At 42.2% G+C, this 18,848-nt stretch overlaps 1 protein-coding gene across 1 annotated transcript in view; it reads right to left on the bottom strand.

Annotated features, from left to right (window-relative positions):
• Positions 1–2,008: 2,008 nt before the first annotated feature.
• LSG1 (large 60S subunit nuclear export GTPase 1) overlaps positions 2,009–18,848 on the bottom strand; it is a 36,258-nt gene continuing 19,418 nt past the window's right edge. Inside the window, exons 8-14 of the mRNA XM_043594552.1 lie at positions 14,145–14,561; positions 11,561–11,662; positions 11,280–11,423; positions 9,417–9,540; positions 7,035–7,114; positions 5,327–5,500; positions 2,009–2,471 (exon numbers count right to left, since the gene is read on the bottom strand). Of these exons, the coding sequence (XP_043450487.1) occupies positions 2,292–2,471; positions 5,327–5,500; positions 7,035–7,114; positions 9,417–9,540; positions 11,280–11,423; positions 11,561–11,662; positions 14,145–14,561 (1,221 nt within the window). The 3' untranslated portion in view covers positions 2,009–2,291. The remainder of the gene's footprint in view (positions 2,472–5,326; positions 5,501–7,034; positions 7,115–9,416; positions 9,541–11,279; positions 11,424–11,560; positions 11,663–14,144; positions 14,562–18,848) is intronic.

The following is an 18,848-nucleotide window of genomic DNA, read 5'->3' as shown; positions in this document are numbered from 1 at the left end:
CTAGGATGGCCAAAACATAAAAAGACAGTAAGACAGTAACGTGTGTTGACAGAACTATGGAGAAACTAGAACCTTTATACACCGTTGATGGAAAATGTTAAATGGTACACCCATTCTGAAAATCAGTATGGTAGCTACTCAAAGGTTAAATATATTGCAATTCCACTCCTAGATATATACTTAAGAATTAAAAACCACACAAAAACCTGTACACAAACGTTCACAGCAGCACTGTATTCATGATAGACAGCAAGTGGAAACCAAATGCCTTTTAACTGATGAATGAATAAACAAAATGTGGTATACCCATTCAGTGGAATGTATTATTTGGCAACAAAAAGCAATGAAATACTGAGAGATGTTAGAGCATGGATGAACCTTGAAGGCATCAGGCTAAGTGAAAGCCAGTCACGAAAGGTCACATAGCTTATGATTCCTTTATTATGAACATACAGAATGGGCAAATCCATATATAAAGTAGATGAGGGTTTGCTTATGGCTGGGGGGGGGGGGGATTGGGAGGATTGGGGGCCACTGGCTAAAGGGTCCTGGGTTTTTTGTGGCAGTAATGTAGAACTGGTTGTGGTGATGGTTATATAACTCTGAATATACTAAGAACCGCTGAATTGTATCCTTTAAAACTGGTGAACTTGCATGGTATGTGAGTATCTCAATAAAACTGTTACAAAAATAATCAGGAACGTGAAGCGTATGTAATTACTTTTTCTAAGAAGTCTCATGTTTTAGCTATTATACTATCATTAAAGCAAAACTTATTCAAAATCAGTACATGCTCTGTCCATTCAGCATGGAAGTTTCTCCCAGACAACCGTGCCTGTTCTTCAGTGAATGGAACAAAGTAGGCTTTAACATGCTGATGCATGTTCCTCTTCTTCCATGGGCTTTTCAGACTGTCCCTTTCCTCAGATCAAAGGGAAGAACTAGAAGTATATTGTTGCAGATGGATGAACACAACTGCGGAACTCTCTAGCTCTGCCTCAGGCTTGATCTGGAATAACCTTTCACCCGATATTCAAATGAAGAACTAGAACACTAACTCCTTACCTGTTTATAAAGTCTTCCTTGGCTTACCCACCGCTTTTGAGCAAACCTCCAGAATCCCCTCACAGGCTCTAAGGCCGTGTGATGGCTCTTGCTAACTTCCTGCATCAGGGCCCTACTCCTGCTGTCCCCGGTTTCCAGTGCCTTTCCTGCCACACAGAAGGTGCTATCTGTTGAATAAACAAGTATATATTTTTTATTCCCCAGGTGGAACACATTTTCAAATATATCTTAAAGATACTCTGGCTACATCGGGCAAGGCTTAACTGCAAAACTGTGGACGAACCGCGGGTCTGTCATCTTCTGATACATTTCACAAGACTGTTCACGGGCATGTGCATTTTTCTGGAGAAGGCATCCATAATGTCTGTTAGATTTCCAAAAACATCTATCACACAACACAAGGAAAGGATCTGAGTTAAGGGAATAATGAGGCTCATAGAAAAAGGGAGACAAAAGTAAAGTGAGAGGCTAAAACAGGAATGGTACTATAAAAGGTAAACTGTCCTTGTCTCACTCTTGATGGTCCTAAGTACTAAGGAGATCAGGCATCTATACCTAAAACAAAAACTAGCTGATCATCTGCCCATTTCCTCATGCCTGTGGTGAGCTGTAGAAAAACACACACTACCTTCTATAGTAGTGGCTCATGTTGACAGGGATCTTCAATAGAAGGGTGGGCTCTCTGAGGCTTTTAAAAACTACATCTGCTAGCCCCCTCATTCCAAGACCTCATGTGCCTTCTGCAATACCAGGGGACTGCTGGGTATGCATGTGAGGTTGAGAATCAGTAACCTATATAATGTTCTCAAAAGAATCCATCTAAAATCCCAGTCATGCTTTGGCAAATTGCAACTGTTTAAAGAATGCGAAATGTCCAAATGGCAGTGTATCTACATAAACCAATAAAACGTCTGTTAGTGACCATTTAATTTTATTTTTTTAAAAACCCAACTTACAAATTAGTATGCATGTGTATTTGTTTACACAAACATTCAATCATTTATTCCCTCATCTCAAATTCAGCCTTCTACAGGACAGTTTCTGGGGCTCCAAGATGACTGTGTTAGACTCGGTGCTCCACGGAGCCCCTGCGTCTTGATACTGGCTGTCTGGTGTGGCTGCGTGCCACAAGAAGCAGGGTCCATTTCACAGCATCACGGCCAAGAGCAGCTTCTGTTTCTTCTCCAGGTGCACAACGCAGATGCCATTTCCACTGCAGCCCAAGTTCACGTATCCAGGTGCTTATAGAGTCTACGAGTTTTCTCTTTTTTATTTCTGTTGCCATGTTTTTTCCAGGCCTTCCCAGCCCTGCTCTCAGAGCTCACAGCAGCTGTAGTCACCAGGCCACTCCCTGGCTTGTAGCCCATCACAGCCTGGACTCCTTTGGTCAAAGCTCTCACGTTTTCCTAGGAAGTGAAGATAGCAGTATGGGAGATGTAAGCACAGTATTATTTATGGAGAACTCCAAGACAGAGGACTTCCACCCCCTTCACTGCTCCTCTCTCTCCCCATTCTTAAGTAAGTTTCTCCACATTCTGTCTTGAGTGCATTCTCTTTGTCCTTCACTTTGCTTCAAATACCATCTGTAACTAGCCACTGAGCAAGCACTCCCTTTGCCTTCCTCATCTACCTCATACAGCCAGCAAGTTCTGTGGGCTCCAGGCTCTAGCATTTGGTGTACCTATCCACTGTTCTCCACCACCCTGTTCTAGCCCTGGTATTCATTAGCTTTCACTGGAACACTGCCACACTCCCCACTTCTAGAGTTTAACAATCACGTATCTCTCTTTCCTCACAAACCTCTGATGGCTCCCTGTAGCCTGGGGAACCAAGTTCGTATTCCCTCAGCGGGTACACAAGACCACTTACAACATGGGCTCCTTATTGACAGAATCCACACTCCCATCTTTTTATGCCTTTGTTCACGCTACTCCCTCTGCCTGGAGAATCGCCCTCACCACTCCTTCCAACCAGTACGTTTATATTTGCCCTTAGAGTCCAGCTTAGATATCACCTCCTCTCTGTGGCGTTCACTCACCTACTCTCCTCCCGGCCCCAAGGGGGAACTGCTCCCCAATCTGGGTTCACAAAGTACCTGACTTATACTTCTGCCCTAGACCTAACGTGTCACGTTACTTGTTAACTTGCCCATCTCCCCTTAGCTAGAATGTGATCTCCCTGAAAACAGTAATTATGTTTTCTTCCTTTTGATATCCTAGGTCCTAGTGTAGTATCCACATGTAATAGTGCTCAAAAAAGTTTCTGTAAACTTGTGATTTTATTTAAGTAGAGCAAAATGAAACAAAAAACTGAACAATTAAGTTTACTTAGTAAAAATAAAATTAATCCCATATGATTCTGCAAGTGCAAAGCAGTATTTCATGATTGTCTTAATAGAAGTAGGTCCAAGGAAGAACCTATGATCTTTCTGCCTATCAGTAAATTTCCTCCTAAATATTGGCAGACTTGGAAATAATTCAAACCAGGAGCCACAATAATCAAGTTCTAGCCCAGCCTTGCCATTTAAGACAAGTATCCTTGAATAAGTCACTTTGCCTCCTTAAGCCTCAATCAATGGCCCCAGTGGTGGACAGCACTATCTGCTTAGCCTGTGTGAGGCACACAAATAAAGCATCATATAAATACAGAAAGAAATCACTCTGGATACAGATGACACCCCCTCCCCCTACCACCCTTTTATGGCTGTAGTAGTCACAAAAGGATTTAAAAAATATATTAAGTACAGTTATAGGATTTAACTGTTCTGCATATAAGTTTTCTTTATTTTCTTATGTTAAAAAATCTTTTTTAAATGTTTATTTTTGGGAGGAGAGATAGAGAGTGCATGTGAGTGGGGGAGGGGCAGACAGTGAGGGAGACAGAGGATCTGAAGCAGGCTGCTCGCCGACAGCAGAGAGCTCGATGTAGGGCTTGAACTCATGAACCGTGAGATCATGACCTGAGCTGAAGGTGGACAATTAAATGACCGAGCCACACAGGTGCTCCTAAATTTGTTGTTTAAAGTGCAGCATATAAACTGTAGCTGTGATGTAAACAATGAAAGTTACTAAAATGTACTGGCTCAGAAAGACCACTAAACAGTAGAAAATATTTGCAAATTATAAATATGATAAAGGTTTTTATCAGAATTTATAAAGAACTCTTATAACTCAACAATAGGTAATTCTCCAAAGAAGATCTACATGTGCCAATGAGCACACAAGATTACCAACATCCTTAGGGAAATCAAAATCAAAATCATGAGACACCACTTCATATAGTAGGATGACTAAAGTAAAAAAAGACGGAAAATAAATACCAGTAAGGATATAAGGAAATTAGAGCCCTCATACCCTGACGGTGGGAATGTAAAATGGCACAGACACTTTGGAAAGTCTGGCAGTACCTCAAATGTTAAACATGTGGTTAACACATGACCCGGCAATCCCACCCCTAATTATATGCCCAAGAGAACTGAAAATCTATGTTCACACAAAAGCTTGTGCATGAATGTTCATAGCATTATTTATAATAGAAAAGGGGGGATGCTCGGGTGGCTCAGTCGGTCAAGCATCTGACTTCAGGTCACGATCTCATGGTTCATGAGTTAGAGCCCTACGTCGGGCTCTGTGCCGAGAGCTCAGAGCCTGGGACCTGCTTCAGATTCTAGGTCTCCCCCTCTCTCTGCCTCTCCCTGGCTCACACTCTGTCTCTGTCTCTCTCTCAAAAATGAATACACATTAAAAAAAAAAAACTAAAAAAAAAAAAAAAAATCATTTATCTTATAATAGAAAGGGGAAACAACCCAAATTCCATCTCTGAGAAATAAACAAAATGTGACATATCCACTCAATGAAATATTATTTGGCAGTAAAAAGGAATAAAGTACTGATAAATGGATGAACCTTGAAGTCATTATGCCAAGTTAAAGAAGCCAGTCAGAAAAGACTACATAGTGGGTGATTTCATCTATATGAAATGTTCAGAATAGGCAAATCTATATAGGAGAAAGCTGATCAGTAGTTGGAAAAGGCTGGGGAGAGTGGGGAACGGTGAGTGACTGATAATGGGTACAACGTTTCTTTCTGGAGCGATGAAAACGTTCTGAAATTATGGTGATGGCTACACAACTCTGAATATACTATAAACTACTGAACTATACTTGCAAAGGGTGGATTTTACACTATGTGAATGGTTATTTCAATAGAACTGCTATATAATATATGCTGATCAGAAGTTAAAGAAAAACTTTAAAACTTACTTGATGGAAAAAACTTTTGTCAACTACATTTTCAATCTGTTTTGCTTTTTTATTTCCGCCTGGATGTATTTTTAGTTCACCACCATTCGTTTTGTTCTCTAGGAGTCGCTGGTGTTGATGCTGAAAGGTCACAGGGTCTCTTCCAGGAGGAGGATGACAGTACAGAAGTTTACCCTACGAAGACAAGAAGCGTTAACAGCACATCATGTGTTGTCTGTGTTCTCCCAGGAGAAAGAAAAATCCTCAAAGAAGACATCTCCGCCAAGCACCCTCTGACCAGCTTCCTTTTTTCAATTAAAAAAAAAAAATTTTTTTTATTTAGAGAGAGTAAGAGTGTGAACAGAGGAGGGACACAGAGAGACACAGAATCCAAAGCAGGCTCTGAGCTGTCAGCAGAGCCTGACGCGGGGCTCAAACCACGAACCGTGAGATCACGACCTAAGCCGAAGTCGGACGCTTAACCAACAGAGCCACCCAGGCACCCCTTCCTGCTTTTCGATTAACCAAGCTGACTTCTGGTCACCTGCAAATGGAGAGTCCTAATGAATACAATGACTTACCTTTAAAGTGTTCTGAAGGCCTAGCCTGCCCACAGCCCGCAGACCAGGAGGAAATCTTTCTCCTCTGTGCTCCTTTTTACCTTGTTTGGATTTCTACTCGTGTTCTTCGGTGTACTTATGTGACTATACTTAGGCTAAGCGTTTTCCAAAATGAAAATCAGGACACAACTGCACAGGATTATACTAATGCAGATGTTGGGCGGTCGCTCACTGGATGCAAATTTCCTGCTTCCCACCATAAACACTCTATAAACTGTGGTTTGTAACTCATCTATAGTTTTATAAATGGCAAATGAATAAATAATTTATCCATACAAATACTCTACTGATTAACTACTTTCTTCCTGAACTGAAGGCAAGAGAGTATGGATGTTCAATTTTACTCCTATGCTTCCAAGAGCTCTGCTGATGTGGCATTCAGAAGAGGGAATCCTCACAACCAGTTATTACAGGAGACCCAAGATGCTTGTTTGCAGAAAGAATTAAGCTTAATACATAACAAGTACTGGGGGCTAATTATGCGCCAGGCACTGAGCTTAGTGGTGTGTGTGTCTCCACACACACATTATTCTCATTTACTTCCTGTAATAATCTCGTGAGACAGCTACTATTTGTTCCTATTTTACTGATGAGGAAAACCCAAAACTTAGCACGTCCTCATCTGTGATGTGGACAGACTCGTTATGTATCTTTAATGAGACGACGCACCGAAAACAGCACTATTCTCGGCAGGGCTGTGAGTACCGTTACCGGGCGAGCGCAGGGAGAACGGCATACGGACGCTCCGCTCCCAGGAGGACTGTGACACAGCTGCAAAAGGAGCTGCAGGCGATGGCAAAGCCAGAGGCACGCATTTATCACTTTCGCTGACAACGTGCAGAGAGCTTTCTCTCTCGTTAATCGTGCTGTTGGTTCCATCTCTGGCTCACATGACGCCAACTCCCCCGGATCAAGAAAGCCATGCCGAGGCTGCGGATCTCCTCCCGCAGAAGACCCGCGCCAACCTTGCCAACACTGGATCTTGCCAATTACAATACACCCTCAAGGAGAAAATCCCTCCTTTGTGACGCAACAGGTTGCTGGCGTCTAGGCGCCGTGAGAGAGGAGGCCTGCTCACTCAAGAGCATCGAGGAGCTGGGCTCACTTACACTGACGTAGTCCTTCAGGATATAGCGAGCAGACCGAGGCTGGTCTGGCTGCCCGTGCGCAGTCATGAATCCTCGCATATCTGTGAGGAGAGATGGGTTGTGCAAAACTGAAGTTAGAAGACGGCAAATCACAACGAAGACAACTGAGGTGAAGGAAGTTTAGTCCATTACCACACCAACTACGCATCCTTACTCTCTAGCTTTAAAAAGCAACTGTCATGGTAGAAGACATTCTGGTAGCATTATAAAGACCTCCGACAATCTGGGTGAACAGACCACACTGTTCTGATAGCCTAGCACCAAGGGCTGACACACACATTCAATCTCTCTCCACTCCAGTTATTTCTTTCATCTCTTGATTTTAAACATTTACATACGGAGGCCACCTGTAGAATGCTATGCCGTCACTACAATTAGCAAAACCAAAAGCAATACAGTAAGTCTTCTTGTTTAATAATGTATCTATGCTTTTTCCCCAATTTCCCAAACATACAACAAAGATCCCTCTAATAGTAACTCAACTAGAGGGGGTAGCAGAGCCTAGTGGTTAAGAATATGGCCTTTGGCAGATGGGTTGGGTTAAAAATAGCTCCTTCACTTAGTAGCTGTGTACTGGCTCTTTCAGTTCAGAAGAAAATAGTTAGAACCTTAGATCGCACAATACATAAAAAAACACGTAGGCAGATTAAAAATCTAAAGGTACATAAAAAAAAGACATTACAGGAAAATAGTTTTATCCTTTTAAGATAGGGAAGGCCCTTCCAAGTAAAACACCAAACACCATCAAGCAAAAAAGGAAAAAGTCTGTTAAAATTGTTAACATATATAGGGCTAAAGACACCACAAAGAAGTCCTACAAATCCTTAAAAGAACAAAAGATGCATAGAAAAAGGTGATTCCCAGAAGAAACAGAAATGGCCAGCATATGCACAGATGTTCCCTTTCATCAGTAAAGATACGCAAATTAAAGTTATTTAGCAATGTCTTATGAACCATCAGAGACTATTCTTAAAAAAAAAATTTTTTTTTTAAATGTTTATTTACTTTTGAGAGAGACAGAGACAGAAAGTGAGTGGGTTAGGGGCAGAGGGAGGCGGAGACACAGAACCGAAAGCAGGCTCCAGGCTCCGAGCTGTCAGCACAGAGCCTGACGTGGGGCTCGAACTCACGAGCTGTGAGATCATGACCTGAGCCGAAGTTGGACGTTCAACCGACTGAGCCACCCAGGTGCCCCTGTCAGAGACTATTCTTTACAGACCTGCAAAATGATCTTAGAAACTATACGTATGTGGTCATCCATCTTTACAAACTGGCATTTTCCTTACTCTGATTTTATCAGCATTAGGTGAAAAATCTTAAACAACGATTACTTTTAGTTTTATCTGGAAGTCCAATCAAATGGAAAGTCTGGTGGAAGCCCACTACTGGAAAGAGGTCTGGAATATGAAACTCAGGCTATGCGCCACTGATCAGACACCACTGTAGGCAAGTCATTTCATGCTCTGATTTCAGATTACTCGTCTTAAAAAAAAAAGAGGTGAGAGGTGGAGTGATCTTTAAGGTCTCTTACGTGGTTTTGTGACTACACCGGTCTCATCACAAATGGCTTAATATTTATCCTCTTTAAAGTCTCTCAACTAAGCTAAGGTCAAGTTAATGTCAAACAAGGTTTCCAAGGGACTGATGGAAGGGGAGGGAGGCTGTTTTGTGTCCCTACCCTGACCACATTCAGCAACGTCCCAATCTGAGGGCTTTCCCTTCCAATGCTGCCCTCACAACTCTCCTACCTGCTCTGACAGCATATTCATTTTCTTCCCAACATCCCTTTTCTTTCCTGTTTGGGAGAAGACTCCAGAAAAAGCCAGCACAGCCTCAATCTGAATCGTATCTACACCTGGTTATCTTCTAAACAGTGAATGCCCTCAAGGCCTTTTCTTAGAGGCATGTGACAACTGCTGGCTCTTGCTGGTGCTCTCTGTGGGAGCTTTCAACAGTCTGCATCTAGGCACTCAACAGGGAGGGGCCTGACTGCTATAGTGAAAGCAAAGGGCAGACCTGAGGAGAGGCAAGGGATTCAAAGCATCTCCTCCTCTAACTCCAGAAAGCACTTACCACACTGAAGTAAAATGCTACTCACGGAGCAGTCAGCTCCCCTCCCTTACTGCTGCTCTCTGAACCCACCACCAAGGCAGCTACCTGGAGACCAGGTAGCTGGAGGCAAGGCCAACAGAGACAACGAAGGCACAAACCTTGGAAGATGACATGACAAATACTAAGGAAAAATGTAAATTTCTATCTCTGCAGGAGTAGTTGCTCTCATTAACTATGTTGTTACTTTTTGTTCATTTAATTGTTCATGTTTTAAAATAAATCACAACTCACATCCGTAAGCTGTCAACAGTTCTTCTGATGTCGGAGGTCGATGGGGATCTTCATCCTCTCTAGGCTTTATGATATTAATGCCATAGGTAGCTTCTAAAACATATCTTGGAATATTCTGGCAAACATAAGCTTGTCAAGGAATCCATTACCTTGAACTGACCCCTCCCCACCACGGCTTCTGACACATGCCTCTAATTCTGAGACCATGGTACTTTAGCACTCCTATGACCGAAGCCTTTTTATGTCTCCAAAAAAGAAGTACAGTTATTCAGGAATTTTCAAATGCTTTCTCTTTAAATACCATTCTACCTTGTACCGGCTATTCATGCACATGCCCCATATGCCCCCGAGGCCGAATCCAGAAAGGGCAGGATCCATGGCTGATTCATGCTCATAGCTTCCACAGAACCCAACCTTATCTGGCTTGTAATGAATGCTCAATACACATCCGATTATTAATTCAAACAGAAACGGAAAATATACAGAAAAGCATAAATAATGTAACAACTGTGTTCCCAACTATCAAGAAGTGGTAACAATTTCGTCTATTAAAAATTGTATTACAGGGGCCCCTGGGTGGCTCAGTCAGTTAAGCGTCGACTTTGGCTCAGGTCATGATCTCAGTCTGTGAGTTCGAGCCCCACGTTGGGCTCTGTGCTAACAGCTCAGAACCTGGAGCCTGTTTCAGATTCTGTGTCTCCCTCTCTCTCTGACCCTCCCCCATTCATGCTCTGTCTCTGTCTCAAAAATAAATAAATGTTAAAAAAAAATTTTTTTTTTAAATTGTATTACAAATGCAAACCTCCGCTGGTCTGCTTCTCCCACTTTTACACTCACATGTATCTATTAATGCAAAGTACTGTTCTGTGAGGTGACAATTTTTACAGAAATGGGTGTCACACCGTATATGTGATCTTTTGAGATCTACCTAGGTTACCACAGGCAGACTTAGTGCAGTATTTTTAACAACTATATACTATTCTATTTTATCGATACACTGTATTTTATCAATCCTGGCAGATGAATTCTTTCTCGTTGTTTCTTACAGGAAGAGAAATCAAATTGGGGTAAATAAAATGTGGTGGCCTTCAGGGCAGTCATGAAGAATCTTGTCAAGAACTGTACAGGGCCAGAAACTTCATGCTACTTATAAATTAACAAATTGGCATGTCAGTTTCACGGAGTCTCCTTCCTATCTTCCTCCAGCATCCACGGAACAGTAACAGACTAACCTGTTGGCTTGTAAGTAGGGTAAGATCTTAAGACACTGTGGTTCTTAACAATATTTTTTTCATGTCACACATTATCCTAGGTGCTTCACATAAGTTGACTCATTATGCTGGGAAGCAGCAGAGTTCCTTTTTTTTTTGGTAGGCCTATTTGCATACTTTAAAAGCATGCTGGGATTTTGATTGGGATTGCATTGCATTGCACTGATGTATCAATTTGAGAAAAATTGACATTTTAAGAGTATGAAGTCTTTCAAACCATAAACACGTATATCTCTTCATTCAGGTCTTATCAACTGTGAAGGAGCTGTTATTACTGGCACTTTTCAGAAAAGAGAGTTTCTGGAAGGTGAAGCAAGCTTATCACACAAATAGTCAAATGGCAGTGTCAGGATTCAGGTTTGCAACTCGGGGCTGAGATCCAAGACTGGGCTCTTCCACTGATTCCAGGCGACACTGCTGCACTCAGGACGTGAGGTTCTGCAATCCTGATGCTACCTCACATATAAACTTGGGCAAGTTACTGTTAAGTGTTTCAGGTTTTTCAATACATCCAATGCAAAGCCAAGTCCAAAACAAACTTGAAGCCCTAGTGTACACGTAACAACCAGTCTTTGTAAAACAGAAAGGATATTAGTGACACAGGGGGAACGTGGTCTCTCATTTGGTCAATAGGGAGGATTCCATTGCAAGTCATTTCTGCCTTGGTAGAGACGAAGGATGGCATCACCAGGCCCGGGCAGTCACATAAGCAGAGGCCAGGTTCCACATAGAGAGTCTGAAAGACAAGTGAGAGGTTTACGCTGGGCACACAGCAGAGGAAGGGAAAAGACCACCATGTGAGTGGTGAAGAACTCAGAAAACCCAGCCGGAGGAACTGGCTAAGGAGGAAACAGGCTGATGCTGCAGAAATACCTGAAAATGCTTGGTGTGACCAGGTGTGGTAGACACAGACACTTTCTTGTTGCCCATGATGGTGTTGATTGTGGAACTCTTGCCAACATTCGGGTAGCCCACCTGCAAGAGACACCTAAGTTACTAGCGTCTGACAGTACGTGTATCAAACCCAAAGATAATACATAAATAGTGCAACTCCAGCGTGTCTGGTTGCTTCAAAAGATTATTTGAAATAGGTGCTGTTTGTGGACAATTTGTTCCCCTGCAGTGTGGATGTATTTATTCAGACAGGTCTCCAGTGATGCACAGTCAAGCTAAGTACATTTTATTTGTAGAGGTCTTGCTGTAACAGCAGATATTACAGTAAACCTCAGCCCCTTGTTCTCAGCTCTACCCACGATGTCCCATCTTACAGGCATTTCAGTTTCTCTTGTATTTTCCACACTGTGGGTGAAGTCAAGCATCAGATAGGTATTTTAATCATCACAACATACAATCACTTTTAATTTTTAGTAACTTACCAGCAAGCTTCTATCTTATTGGTTAACAATGGTAAATGGCACATGGACTTGCTGTGGGTTAACAAGCTATTAAAACTCTTCAGTGAGTCTTAGCAGAATCATATAAAGATTCTCAAATAAATGCTCAAATCATGCCAGTCTTGCTCCAGGCTTTTTCTTAGGTTTTTTTCCCTGTACCTCTAAATCCAATTCCTTCTTACCTGGTTCAAACAATCCTCCGTCAGCATGACTGGAAGATTACAAATACTGACCCCATGGAACATAAAACCCCAAACCTTCCACCCCCAGTACAGGCCTCGTAACACATCACTTCCATTGCTCAGCTTTGCTCTTGCCCCTCTCCATGCTTAGCCATACTGCCACCTACTGGTCCATGGACATACTTCCATTCCTGGGGCTTGGTTTAAACCTTTACCTTGTTTGTCTGAAGGCCCTTCTTCCTTCCATTGTCACATTGTACTTTAAGGTGCAACCTCTTACATAAATATGTCAGACAACTGCTCATTAATTTCAATATTCTCATGTTTTGTGTTTATTTATATCTTGATTACATAACATGTTACCATTTGTTTACATGTCCTTTGTTGGGGGCAGGGGACTTCTGTTGCTGTCATCTCCCCCACCTCCTGCAGACCAGGTTCCTCATTATACAACTCCTATAGGGCGCTGGATGTCCTCTCTACCACTCCCTACACTTGGAATTAGAAGTTCTGGGAGGGTGGAGATACACTGACTGTCATGGCCCAGCAGGACACCTGGCATGTGGCCAGTGATCAATAAATGTTCACGGAATGAGTAAATTAACCTATTTTCAAGATTTCTAGAGGAAGACATTCAGAAAGTGGCGAGGCTGCTTAGCATGTCCGTAAATGTGAGAAATAAACTAGCTTTTAGGGAAGCTGGGCTTTCTGGTGGCATATAGAAAATGAATTTTTAGCAATAATATACAGAAGTGGAGTTGTAAAGCTAAGAGAAATTAGCTACATTTCCCAAAGTTTATAGCAAGTAAATCTGTTCCACTGTAGAACTGGGAATTACACTAGGTCTGCCTGGCTCCAGGGACAATTCCTTTAACTAGTGTTCTAAAATAAAATGTCAATCTGCTATAATCATTTTAAGTACGCTTTGGGAGGGGGACAGTGCTTCAAAGCAATTAGGATTGCTCTACTCAGCACGTAACTTAAATGCTAGAAGATTTTAAGGCTGCCATGATCTACTTTCATTCACTGTTTTGTTTTCTTGCTTGGATGGAAGATCTATAAGATACCATCTCTAACATCTTACACTTCCTTAGCTAAAGATGGGGCTGTCTGGAGCTCTGCTGTACACCCCTGAGGTTTGGGTACTTCTCACAGCCACCTCTAGAATTAGTGTATATGTAGCTAGGGACGTGATCTCCTTTCCCGTTTTTTGTTTATTTTTGAGAGAGTGTGCACACATGTGCACGAGCGGGAAAGGGGCAGAGAGAGGGGGACAGAGGATCCGAAGCAGGCTCCACACTGTAAGCCATGAGCCAGGTATGGGGCTGGAACTCACGAACTGTGAGATCATGACTTGAGCCGAAGTCGGAGGATCAACCAACTGAGCCACCCAGTCGCCCCTCCTTTCCCCTATTCTTATGCAACCAAAGCACCAATCTTGTTGTACCTGGCCCAAAGATGTTGGGATTCTCCCTAGAATGCATCTGGAACATTTACCGTACAAATTCGCAAGGATCACATGACACCATAAGCCTCCAGAAGGTAAGAATATTGACCTGGAAGAGTGAAAATGGTCTTAAAAGTGCTCTCTTCCAAGTACTTCTTGGGAAGTCACATGGCTGGTAGCGCTGAACTGGAAGGTGGGAGAAGATAATTACTATGAAAAGAGGTATAGCCAATGTAAGCCTTGAAAGAGTACACTTTTGACTTTTCCTGTCACACTGCCTACTCCCACAATGCCAGTGGGCAACAAGAGGGCAATAACGTTCCCAATGATGCCAGAAGCCTGGTTAGTAGTCCCTTGGATTCCAGTGTAGCTACCAATGGACTGGATATAAAGATACCCATGTGGTAACAATCTCAGGACCTATTTCACCTTACCAGTCCAACGGTAAGCTGTCCGTCTTTCACTTTCTTCCCGGTGTGTAGCTGCTTAAAGATCTCCAATAACTCCTGCCTTGATACCAGGTGGCTGAAATTGCGTGTGTGCCTCTTCTCCAGGGTGTTCCTGCCCTGAGCCTCAGAATCCACAGTACAGCTTTCCTTCCTGTCCCAGCCACAGGGCTCTTCGTCAGGGTTGCTGTCCTCTTCCGAACACGTCTGCCAAACTTCCTCCTCCTCCTCCTGACAGTCCTCGTACTCACTGTTGTCTTCATCGCTACTGGCAACTTCATCAAGTGGCGGGGATCCCCCGTCCAGGAGCTGTTCGGTCTCACTGTGAGGATTTTCAGCCTCATCACAACTGGAGTTTTCGGACTCGGTTGTATTGGCTTCTCCAGCACCCTCGTTCACATGTTCCTGATGAAATAACAGAAACCACAAAAGTTCAGAAGGGTAGAACAATGGCATCTTTCATTCTAATGAAAGTATTCAGATCTGGTTATTGAAGAACAGAGGACAAGAAAAGCCATGAAGGAGACCAGAAAAGGTGAAAACAGGGAGACAATGTAAGTCTTTCAGTGCAAGGACACAACCAAACTATCAACAGTGGTGCCCTCTGGGGACGGGAGGAACAGTGGACTGTCACTTTATGCATTCCTGTATTATTTGAAGTCTGTACAAAAAACATGCGTTACTTCTGTAATAGATACATCTTTAAAGAAAGCAAGAGCTTAGAAAAGCCCATGTCAAGCTGAATTCTTTGTCAGTATGCCATTTTACAACGGCCTATAGAACAAAGCATTTCTCGTTAACAATAAAACATTTAACATTCTCTTCTCTGCACAAAGCAAGAAGGGCAGAATTTATAATTTGAATTTTTTACATTTGCATTTTTAAAGACTCTGGTTTGCATATTTAAGGAAACTGCTATTCCTTTATAATTGCCTTTAATCAATCAAAGTGCTGTGCAGCACAGCTCCCTCAGGATGAAATAAACAAAACTCAACTCCACATGCGAAAATTATTCACATATGCAAAAAAGAAAAAAAAGATAAAAATCATTTACTCTTTAGGGATGTGTAAATTCTTCTGAATTCCTACTGATATTAAAGCAAAACTAAGACAATTTATAGTATTACTATATTGATTTGTATCAACAGGAGTGAATTGGTCTGGATTTAGAAGTGATACAAACCTGGTATCATTTCTAAATTACCTAATGTTAGAATGAGTAATCGTCACAGAAGAGGACACAGGGAGTTAAACAGGTATCCTAAATTTTAGGAAAGTAGTGACATAAACCATCACAGAAAATAGGCACGATTTCACAGTCAAGCCTGGTGAGTCAAAAAGAAACAGCATGAGGGTGCCTATGTGGCTCAGTTGGTTAAGCATTCAACTCTACGATCTCATGATTCGTGGGTTTGAGCCCCACGTTGGGTTCTGTGCTGACAGTGCAGGGTCTGCTTGGGATTCTCTCTCTCTCTCTCGCTCTCGCTCTCGCTCTCGCTCTCGCTCTTTGGCCCTCCCCTGCTCATGTTCTCTCTCTCTCTCAAAAACAAAACAAAACAAAAAAAAAAAAAACCTTAAAAAAAAAAAACAACCCACAACAAAACAGTATGGCTTATAACAGAACTACAGAACTAGGAGCAATTTCTATGAGAAATGAACAATGAGTGCAAAGAAGATGGTGTGTCTTCACCGTGAACTCTTCTGGATCATTTCAAAATATGAAAGAAACAGGTAACAATAATGTGAACCAGGGACACCTCGAAGGCTCAGTTGGTTTGTGGGTTTGTATATGGGGCTCTGCGATGACAGTGCAGAGCCTGCTTGGGAATTTCTCTCTCTGCCCCGCCCAATGCACGTGCACTCTCTCTCTCTCAAAATAAATAAATAAAGACTTTTAAAAAAGACCCCACCTAAAACTAGAAGCAGTTTAGGTTCAGGAAAAATGAGAAGGACAACAGAAGGACTTTGTGGCAGTTATAGTAAAATAAAAATAAGGGGAAAGCCAATTTCTTAGGAAAACAGTGCAATTTAACAGATGGCCAAGAAAAAACTAAGGTACTCGGCTTGAAAACTGTCATGCTCTTTCAAATAAGAAGGGGTTAAACAACTGTAAAGGAAGAACCAAGCTTCAGATAGGCGAGTACAGTGATTATCAAACTATTTCTAGTAAGTTCATGTTTTTTTTTTTTTAATTTTTTTTTTAACGTTTTATTTATTTTTGAGACAGAGAGAGACAGAGCATGAATGGGGGAGGGGCAGAGAGAGGGGGAGACACAGAATCGGAAGCAGGCTCCAGGCTCTGAGCCATCAGCCCAGAGCCCGACGCGGGGCTCGAACTCACGGACCGCGAGATCGTGACCTGAGCTGAAGTCGGACGCTCAACCGACTGAGCCACCAGGCGCCCCGTAAGTTCATGTTTGATACTCAAATGACAGATGTGATTACTGATACATCACAACAGTAGTTAGTTATTGGTCTTGAGAAATCATAAAAAACATCAGAGACTTCAGAAGACTTGGGAGGAGTAAATGATGGCTAAGAAGGAAGAAAGAATATCTTCCATAACCACACACTGTTAACTCGGAGTTGGATATGGGAGTAAGTCCACAAGGCAGCTGGTGAGCCCTAAAAAGATAGTCGTCAACAGGAGGCAACAAGGGTTTCCTGAGAACAGATTATGTAAAAAAGTGGAACGTACTACTTGGTAACAGTTCAGGGAAGACTACAGATGTAGAAACTAATCCTTTTTTCATTTTTGATAATTTAAAAATACAACAACAAAAGCCTTCAGTAAGATGCTGGCTTCCAGGAAAGAGGTGAAACAGAAATAATGGTTAAGAGGACAAACTAGGAAGCCAGACTACCTGAGGATAATAAGCACTTACATTTACTGTTGAGAAGATTAAATGAATAAAATATACAAAGTGCTTAGGATAGTGGTGCCTGGCACAGAATAAACTTTTTATGGGTTAGTTTTTATTAACAATAGTAACAACAGAATGATCCTTACTGTTCTATCCTTGCAAACACATCTGTACTCATCACATCAGAATGCTTATTAGTACCAAGTGCTTAGTAAGTTCACAAAAGGTTACAGAGCTCTCCCCTTGGTTCTGACCTGTTTAACATCAATGACTGGAAAGAATATACAGAAGCACAAACACACAACATCTGCAGATTCAAAGCTAGAAGGAGAGAAAAGCAAATTGCACAACCAAAATGAATTCTCTACCTTAGCCCCAAACACTAACAATATTTCAGAGGAACAATACTGTCCTAAGTTGAGCCTGAGTGGCTCACTTGGTTGAACATCTGAATTAAGCTCAGGTCATGATCTCATGGTTTGTGAGTTCGAGCCCCGCACTGGGCTTGCTGCTGTCAGTGTAGGGCCCAATTTGGATCCTCTGTCCACCCCCTCTCTCTGCCCCTCCCTCACTTGCGCTCTTTTGTGCGTGCGCTCGTGCGCGCTCTCTCTCTCAAAAACAAACAAAAACCAACCACAAACACAAAAACTTTTTCCATATGTAAATATGGGGCGAGATTTGCATTAAGTCTTCTCATTTTTAAAAGATATTTGAGGGATTTGGTTGTTCACAGGTTAAATTAGCCAAGACCATAATATAGCTCCTTTGAAATGGGGTGAATTAACAAAAACTCTGAATTACTAGGAGTATCCTGATTACAAGAAGTTAATAGTCTCTCTGTATACATCCTGGGCAAACCATATCTAGAATAACATATTCAATTAGGTGCCACCAATTTTAATGTTATCCTGACACAGGCAAACAGGCACTTGAGATGAAGAGTGCCCCAGATATTGAATGAATATGAATAGAAAGGCAGAAAATACATACAGTTTGCAGAAGAGAGAACTAAGGGGACAAAGGAAGAGTCCTTAGATCAAGGGTTAGGGAGGCCAACTTAGCTTCACTAAACTGAAAAACTTTCTTTCTCTAACATTTTTTTTTTTTTTTTATTGAGAGAGATTGTGTGTGTGCATGCGCGAGCAAGCGGGGTGTGGGGGTGGATAGGGGAGTGGGGGAGGGGAGAGAGGCAGGAGAGACAGAATCTTAAGCAGGCTCCACTCTCAGCATGGAGCTCAACAGGGGGCTAGACCCATGACCCTGGGATCATGACCTGAGCTGAAATCAAGAGCTGGACCAACTGAGCCACGCTGACACCCCTGAAGAACTTTCTAAATGAAGACAGGAACAGTGAGCTACCAGGTCTCTGTCATTTAATGTAGTCACAGAGAGATTATCTGTTTGCCATGGAGGTGAGCTAACCTATAAACTCATCAGGAGAGGGTATTATATTCACTGATACCCAGCTCAACACACAAGTCAATACATGGTTGACAGAGATAAAAGGAGAAGGCTAGGAAAAAAAGTATTACTTTAGGTCTCTTCCAGATCTAAGATTCTACTACTAATTTCATTTCATAGTTATTATTAGTTATTAGTTATATTTTTTACTAAAAAACAAACCCCAGGGGCACCTGGCTGGCTCAGTTGGTGGAGCATGTGACTCGATCTGTGAGTTCAAGCCCTACGATGGGTGGAGATTGGGGGTAGAGATTACTTAAAACAAGCACACAGGGCGCCTGAAGCTCAGTGAGTTAAGCATCTGCCTTCAGCTCAGGTTATAACCTCGCAGTTTGTGGGTTCGAGTCTCACCTCGGGCTCTGTGCTT

Source organism: Prionailurus bengalensis, chromosome C2, assembly GCF_016509475.1.
Source record: "Prionailurus bengalensis isolate Pbe53 chromosome C2, Fcat_Pben_1.1_paternal_pri, whole genome shotgun sequence".
Classification (NCBI taxonomy): domain Eukaryota; kingdom Metazoa; phylum Chordata; class Mammalia; order Carnivora; family Felidae; genus Prionailurus; species Prionailurus bengalensis.
Note: the sequence above shows the minus strand (reverse complement) of the source record. Positions and strands in the feature narration are given on the sequence as shown.